This window comes from Mesoplodon mirus, assembly GCF_964341445.2.
Source record: "Mesoplodon mirus genome assembly, chromosome: 9".
In the NCBI taxonomy this organism is placed as follows: domain Eukaryota; kingdom Metazoa; phylum Chordata; class Mammalia; order Artiodactyla; family Ziphiidae; genus Mesoplodon; species Mesoplodon mirus.
Genome location: NC_138985.1, coordinates 35,367,176 through 35,376,090, shown reverse-complemented (window position 1 = coordinate 35,376,090; position 8,915 = coordinate 35,367,176). Strand labels below are relative to the sequence as shown.

At 37.5% G+C, this 8,915-nt stretch overlaps 1 protein-coding gene across 1 annotated transcript in view; it reads left to right on the top strand.

Annotated features, from left to right (window-relative positions):
- The first annotated feature begins 6,299 nt into the window (after positions 1-6,299).
- The window catches only part of PCLO (piccolo presynaptic cytomatrix protein), a 387,719-nt gene continuing 385,103 nt past the window's right edge, over positions 6,300-8,915 (top strand). Inside the window, exon 1 of the mRNA XM_082632322.1 lies at positions 6,300-6,572. Coding sequence (XP_082488448.1) covers positions 6,319-6,572 — 254 coding nt within the window. The 5' untranslated portion in view covers positions 6,300-6,318. The remainder of the gene's footprint in view (positions 6,573-8,915) is intronic.

The following is an 8,915-nucleotide window of genomic DNA, read 5'->3' as shown; positions in this document are numbered from 1 at the left end:
CCCATATATTTTATTGTTGTAGACTTTCACAACACAAGCATGTAAGTATTTGGTATAATTGGGCTCTTTCCCATTGATACTTTAGAAGGGTGGTATTTGAAAATTTTGAACAAATAGCTCAAGTCCAACTGGACAGTAAATGGGTAAAAAGTCACTAGAATTCAAAGAGTGAAAAGGGAACTTTGAGAGATTATACATAATCATAATGTATAAAAACTGAATGATCAGTTAAGTACTTTAAATAAAATCCCCAAAACGTAGTGACTTAAGGTAATAATTATTATAATAACTGTTATCATTTTGTCTTACGATGCTTGGGTTGATTGGGCAGTTTTGCTGGTTTCAGCTGGTTCACTGAGGTGACTGTAGCTGGCAGGGTGAGACCTGTAGCTGGCTCGTAAGACCTCAGATGAGATCGCTGGAGGCTGCGGCAGCTGGGCTTCTCTCTTCATGGAGTCGGGGCTATTCTGAGCACAGAGGTCTCCTGGTATGAAGAGGGCCAGATTGGAAGGCTAACCTGGGAAGTTACATGCCACTCCCACCACATTCTTTTTTTTTTTTTCTTTCCCCCACCACATTCTTTTGGTAAAAATAAGGCAGGGGTTCATTTCCAGTCAGGGGGTGAGGAAACAGACCCTATCTCTGATGGGAAGTGTGGCAGTCCCACTGTAAAGGGCTGTGAATACATGGACTTGTGATTCATTGAGGACCAGTATGGCAACAATCTATCACAGCTGTCCTACTATGCATCCCAGTTTACAAGTGCATTTACATCTTTTTCTCATATCTCATTATCACAAGAACCCTGAGAGGTAATATACAATCTTCTCTATTTTCACAATAGAGAAAGGAACCTCAAGTTCTGGAAAAGTCAGTGACTTACTAACCCCAAAGTAGGTGTAAGATGGCAGAGCAAGGATTTAAAGTAACACATTGCCATTCCAAAAATCATGAAGTAAAGATATGCACACTCATCCAGGTTTTCCAAAGAGTAGGCTCTGAATTCTAAAAGCCTATTTATAAAATGGGTGAATAAATAATGCTGAATAATCTGTTATAACCTCATGACTTATTAATAATTTTCAATTTACAAAGTAATACTGTAAAATGACATAGAAACTAATTTTATTCTTAGTATTTTACACATTTTATGTCTATAGGAACATTTTTTTCAGCAACATTTATTTTTATTTTTTAAATTTTTATTGGAGTATAGTTGATTTACAATGTTGTATTAGTTTCTGCTGTACAGCAAAGTGAATCAGTTATACATACACATATATCCACTCTTTTTTAGATTTTTTTTCCCATGTAGGTCATCACAGAATATTGAGTTCCCTGTGCTGTACAGTAGGTCCTTATTAGTTATCTATTTTGTATATAGTAGGGTATATATGTCAATCCCAATCTCCCAATTTATCCCCCCCCTTTATCCCCCCCCACCTTTTCCCCCGGTAACCATAAGTTTGTTTCCTACATCTCTGACTCTATTTCTGTTTTGTAAATAAGTTCATTTGTATCTTTTTTTTAGATTCCACATAGAAATGATATCATATGATATTTGTCTTTGTCTGACTTACTTCACTTAGTATGATTATCTCTAGGTCCATCCATGTTGCTGCAAATGGCATTATTTCATTCATTTTATGGCTGAGTAATATTCCATTGTGTATATGTACCACATCTTCTTTATCCATTCCTCTGTCGACGGACATTTAGGTTGCTTCCATATCTTGGCTGTTGTAAATAGTGCTGCTATGAACATTGGGGTGCATATATGCTTTTGGATTATGGTTTTATCCAGATATATGCCCAGGAGTGGGATTGTTGGATCATATGGTACTTCTATTTTAGTTTTTTAAGGAACCTCCATACTGTTCTCCATGGTGGTCATACTAAGTTACATTCCCACGAACAGTGTAGGAGGGTTCCCTTTTCTCCACACCTATAAGAACATATTTTAATACAAGCAACTTTCTCTTTTATTTTAAATTACAGATTTAGTTTGGGAAACAGTATAAAGGGAAGGAAACTGCCTGATATTCCAGATGTCAGAATTCAAAAATATATTTATCAAACTTTTCTCTAAAAGACTTTTCATGTTTTTTTTCTCTCAAAATTGAGAAGCCAGTTCATAATCACCTGTACTCTCACTTGAATTTTCTTCACTCTAGCTGCAAATCTCATTTGAAAGCAGAGCTCACAAAAATGGCTGAGAGGAGCAATTGAGAAACAGCTCAACCACAGCAAAAAATGAGGTTGGACCTTAAGCCACTGCAGGTTCCTCCTCCAGTAAATTAACAATCCTCTCTTACCTTCTGTTAGAGAGGGAACATTAAAAAAAGATATGTGTCTATATAAAAATATGTCATGTTCAGTATACTTATACAAACATGAATATATACATCCACACATACACTAGGAATGCATGGACTTTTAAATATAGAAAGTACAAGAATTGTTTGAGTTTTAGCACTCATCACGTCATATGAATTCACTGTTAGGATATACACTGCATCATTTTCTTCAGCTTCTTCAGAGGCATTTGTTACAAAAAGATGTTCACATTTTGATTCCCTAGCTGAACGGGTTGTGTTATTTTTGCTGTTAAAAAAAATGATTAGTAATAATCACTAGTGCTGTTTCACCATTACAAAAAACCTACAAATTCATTTTGGAAAATTTGGAAAATATAGTAAATTCTAAGAAAAAGGAAGATTACCTATGGTCTTGTCATTAAATATATATGGATTTTGTTCATTGCCTTGCTTCCTCTTTTACTTTTTCTGTGCATTTTAGTGGTTTCATTTTTTTGCACATTTAAGTATTTAACTTTATGAAAATTTACCCTATGTATATACTTTGAGAAATTTTCCCCATGTTATAATTAACTCTTTAAAAGCATTATTTTAAATAAATATCTTCATAAAATACTATCATCTAGTTGTACCAGATTTTACTTCTCTGAGGAGTAATGACTGTTTTACTTTATTGCTGTTGTAAATAATAGTGCAGTGAACTTTTTTTCACAAAATCATTTTTGTAACTCAAATGATCTCTTCAGGACTGGTTTCCAAAAGGGTATCACAGGTTATGAATCTTTTTAAGGCTCTTGATCAGTACTGCGAAATTATTTTCCAGAAAGGTTGAATCTGTTTTTACTCTTGAATTTAGCTTGCAAAACACTCACTAGCGTTATTATAAAGGTCTTAATAGGGACATAATAGGCATTTAATAAATAATTAAGTATTCACATTATGCCTGCTAGCATTTAATAAACATATGCTATTATTTTAATTAAATAGGCTACATTAAATTATATGAAGTTTATTTAATTGTAGGTTTTTAAAAACTAGTGAGACTACACATTTTTCGATATTTGATGAAGACTATTCTAACTTCAATTCTTGCAGTCCTTAATTTATTCAAGTATTGCACATATGACCACATATGAGGTGGTCTGTTTGATTTTATCCCCATTGAATGGTATCTGTAAGGACTTGGGTAGACTGGGCCACCCCATTCCAAGGAATCATGACCTAGTTATGTTTAGTTGTTAACTATCACATTTAGATTGGTTCTAATCTAAGTGAGACCAGAATTAAAAGAAAAAAGATGTCGTTTTCTAGAGTTGAGAAATGTTAGAAAGACGTAACAGTATATGAGTGGAGGTTTTCAGAAATTGATTCATTTCATTACCTACCTATCAAGCTGAGTGAATGGGAGCTGAACTATCAGCTTAAGTTAAATCGAAATTCAAATAGATGATTATTAACTATATAATGAACAGGAAGCAATAAAGATTTTGAATCTAGTACCGTTAGTTAATTTGCAGAATGAAAGTAATTACGATATTTTTCTGAGTAAACAAAGAGAAATTCCATAAAGTTATCCTAGCCTTTAACTTCTCATCCTCATCCCCTTAGAATTCTGAGAATTCACACAAAAGGAATGCACCTGGACTCTGCTCTAGCATTTCTCTTTAAGTCAGAAACACCTCCCCAGTACAAGCAACTAAGCCCAAATAAAGGATTAAAAAAAGAAATGTTACTTCAAACTCAATAGTTATAAAGGTCCCAAAGGCAAAATCCTTTTAAAAAAAAGAGTCAACAAGCAATAAGTTTCCCAGTGTCGCCATCACATCTCTTGTTTTCACAGTTCATTTACTCTTCCCACCACACGTTCTATTTTCGTCTTTTCTGATGATGTTTGCTCCTGGGAGAGAGGAGGGAAGGAGAAAGTAAATGTACATATTTACACAATGGGTTATAACATTCCCATTTTACGAATTACTGCTTTTTGTTAAGCCTGTCAACATTACTTTGCATGTTGACTATCACTTTTTATTTCTTACTACTTGACAAGCTCCTTTCCATGTACAATGGCAGAGAATATAGAGTTAACAATGTATTTTCTCATTTTTGATATTATTCTGAGGCTAGAGTTTGAAAGGGTATTTATCTTACCAGTTTTTTAAGCTTGTGGTTTGTGAAATCTGAGTACATCAATATATTTTATTCTCACAAAACTTGAGCATACTATTAGAAAAGAGCCAGCATGTGAATCATCTCCTTCCTCACCTTCAACTAGAGTGTTACTTATTCCGAGGGTAGCCTGAGCCATGAAGCAGTTACTCATTTTGTCAGAGAAGGCATTATGATTCAGAATTGTGTACCTAATTATCTACTTTTTTGAAGCAAACTCCTTTCCAGGAGGTATGACAGCAGTGTATTTGCCCCCATCTGTGGCCACTGGACTGTCAGGTTGCCTCAGCTTGATTTGTTTGTATGAAGTGTGAGCATTCTCTTCTTTATTTAAATGAGTAACTCTTTGCAGTTTTGACTTAGAAGTCACATCTCAGCATCTTACAAGAGAATCAAAGTTTTTTCTAGGAACTCAGCCAGTAATAATAGTTCATCTGCCGACTAGCCATCTTCCAAAGCAGTAAATTTAGTACAAACTGTTACAACTGTGCCATTATTTAGTTTTGATACAAGTGTAATGCACAATAACAGACTATTATAATAATTATTACAAAACCTAGGAAACTTACTTTCTGAGCAACTCATTCATTTCTGTTTGATTTATTCTTTCATTCCCAGTTGTTACCTTTTGATTTTCTTTAATTTCAACAATTGGGACATTAAGTCCACCTTGTTAGGAAAGGTGGGTAGCAAAATTGGGGCTGCAGATCCAGTGCTGAACGAAAACACTCCCTTCTAAAGAGCGCAGGAGCAAGAAAAGAGTATATGTTGGTGGGTGGGTCTGAAAGAGTGAGTATTAGTTATACCTCTGCTGCTAGTCAGCTGTGTGACTCTACACAAATTAATTTTTCTTTCTGGGCCCACAGTTGTACAAAAAAGGTTGAACACACGTCTTAAAAGTTCACACTATTGTAACATTTTAATATTCGACAGTCTGGAATACAGTATCCTATCCGCAATTTCTCCAAATCTTTACTTTTGCGTAGTCCCTTTAGGTAACAACACAGCGGTAAGCATTCAAAAACCTTACCTTCTTACTTACACTGTATCTAAGATTCTAAAATAACTGTTATGGCAAAATTCTAAATGAAAACGGCCAGTTTTATTTCCTTTGGGGAAATTTGTCCCAAAGGTATCTGGCTTCTCTATTAATCTCCAGTTACCTGAAAACATTCCTAGGATCTTTTAAAATTCTCCTTTAAAAAAAAAAAAAAAAAAGGAAAAGAAAAAAAACTACAAATCCCATGAGTCAAAGATGGAATGGAAACAGACACCTCCCCTCAAGCCCCCTTCCCGGTCCCCTTGAATGTAGTCCGCTAAAACTAGGGTTGAGGCATCCTGAAATATGCCTGAAAGAAACGTCGGCTGTTTCGTTCTGCTTTTTAGCTGTGCTCTCGCTGGGCTCCTTTAAGTCGGTGCTGAGAGCGAGGAAGGATACAGAGCGACGCAGAGTGGGATGGGTGCGGGCGCAGGCATCACCTGTTCCAAGAGGGGCATGCGCACTGCGAGGGCGCCGGCGAGGAGGCGGGGCACGGTGGGAGGGGCAGACGGCGCCCGGCTGGCACCGCTCAGATCTGCTTTTCCCCGGCTTGGGGCGCTGAGGCGGCGTCGGGAGTTGTCTTCCGCAAAGGTTGCCTGGCGTTGTCCAACATGGAGGAGGCACTGGCCTCGGTCATCACCTGCAAGAGGGACTAATCTCTGCCTGGTGTTCAGGGTCTTCGCCGTCTGCACGCCCGGCGGCGGCCCCCGTCTCCGGTTGCTCCTCCGGCCACGGGCTTCCCGGCGGGGAGGCAGCACAAGGAGGGAGTGCGGTGGCCCTGAGTTTCCCTAAGCCATGGGCAACGAGGCGAGCTTGGAAGGGGAAGGGCTCCCCGAAGGGCTGGCGGCGGCAGCAGCGGCGGCGGCCGGAGGAGGGTCTGGCGGGGCGGGGAGCCCCTTGCACACCGTGACTCCGGCCGGCATGGAGGCGGATCTGAGCCAGCTGAGCGAAGAGGAGAGGAGACAGATCGCTGCTGTCATGTCAAGGGCGCAGGGGCTGCCCAAGGGAAGCATTCCTCCGGCCTCTGCGGAGCCGCCTTCCATGCACAGGCACGCACAGCATGATGTATATGTCCGGGCATATATGTACAGCTTCCCGTGCACATATGTGCCAGCCCGTATGTGCCAGCACGGCAGTACATATATGTCGCTTCCGTTCATTTTATTCTCCCTAATGGGGTGGTGGTAAAGAGAACATAAGCTTTCTGTTGGGCAGGATAAAAAAGATGCCTTATAGAGTTTCTGATGGGATAGTCAAGGGTTGCATTCTTTGAACTGTGATTTTAGATTGTGATTTCTGGCCTTTTGGAACCTTTTCTCTGTAGGGTGGCGTGGAGAGACGCCCTCCAGTGTTTTACTAATCTGGAAGTCTTCCATTAATACAAAACGGACGTGTTAGGAAATGGAGAGAGCTGGGTGTTTACCTGTTTCTGTTTAAACCTCCCCAGTCATTTCGGGGTCTTTCTCTCTGTGAATGATATCTAAATATTTCTGTAACGATACCTTTAATTCCCCTGGAGGTGATTTGTCTTTCCTTCCCACCCTACGCCCCAGAGGAGAACAGGAGCTGTTTAGGTAGAAGGTATAGAATAAATACACCTTTTATATTCAGGGAGAAACCCTAAAATATGTGTGGCATTAAACAGATGGTTTGGTCACAACAGTGCAGGTGCTGTACGTGTATTTATGAATTAGCATATGCTATTTTTTAAACCACCGCTCTTTTATACGAAAAAGCGTCTTACAGTTTACGGAAGAACATGTGAATTTGTGTTACCTTCAAATTAGTTTCCAGTACATACTTTTAAAGACAAAACAAATAGCAACTTGGACAGGTAATTAAGAGCTAATCTATAATATTAACGTATTCATTTTTCCCTCTAGCTCTCTGTATTCCTCCATCCCAATAAATTAGTTGTTTTCTAATTAGAGTACTGAGAGGGTATAATCACTGTGCCTGCCCTGCCTTTATTATTGTAAACAAACCCTTTAACTTTGCACCCTCATAGCTTGTTCAGAGACAGGACATTCCTCTGTCCGTGGTTCTGAAATCACTCCTACTTTATGATAACCTAACAATTTTCATTAGAGATACTGGAAATATGAAAGATATGGATATAGGTGTAGGCTCTTATCCTGTACTTCATAAAATAAAAACACTTAGGAGCTATAATATAAGTATATACATATAATTTTGTCAGGTAACTAATACAGTAAAAATGTAAACTGTTTTGTGGATAGTGGCAATATTTTCCACATAAATGTGTAAACTATATCAGGCAAAAACCCTGTTTTCTTGAAGGGGAACCAACACTACTACTAAAGACTAGCTTTTTTATATTGAATATATTTTTCTGTGTTTTTAAACTAGTAATATATAGGGCTATTTCTTTGGTATAAAGCCTTTCTTAAGTATTCCCTTAAGATTACAGCTTATGATATGTACTATTTTCTCTACTGTTTAAAACCTGATTTAGAAAAAATTTTGAATGTTCATATACTAGATTTTTCTAGGGTAATAATGAGGTACAATACTTTTATTAACCTTTTAGAAATGTATGCCAACTCTTCTACAATTTTTCCTAAGAGGCACAAGCAACAGGTTTAGCATGCTGGTTACGAATACCAAGAAGAGTGTGAGCTTTGATTCCTAAATTTCTTCCTTGTATTCAGAGGGCGGATAAAAAATATTATTTCAGCCTATGAAAGTATGGTGTTTTGGGCAGTATTTGTATCAGATAGCATACTTTTAAAGCTCTCTGTTGATGTTTTTGTTACGGTAGAATTCTTATCAATAGGTAGTCTGCGTCCTAAACAGTTACTGATGAAAGCTTCATTGAAATATATAAACGTGTCTGAATTTGGCAACCTGCTTATATTTTACTGAGAGATTTCTATAAATGTCTTTAATTTTGGAAAGTTATTATCCCCATTTGTGATAACCAAATAAACACATATTAATTTAAGTATATATAAGAAAGTATATCCAAATCATTTCAAGTTTTAGGAGATTATGTGGTGCGAATTAGACAGGGTGGGCTTTGATTTTTATTTATTTAAAGAAATAAGGGTTGAGAGCCCAGAGACCTTATTAATTTTAACTGACTCATAGTGAATTATATATGCTTCTCAACCATATGTGCCTAAGTTTCCTTGCTTCTAAATAAGGCAGTAATACTTACCTTACCCATCTTGTAGAGCCATAGTAAGGATTAATTAAAATTTGACCGGAACATTTTTGCTTGGATTTTAATTTGAAGGAACCCTATACATATAATGAGTAGTAATATCAGTATCAGCAGTGAATGGCACTGGCAGTGATGGCTGCAGACAAGTTGTATATTGAATTATTCACTGTTATGAGTTATTTGGATGTATCTATACTCTTTTACA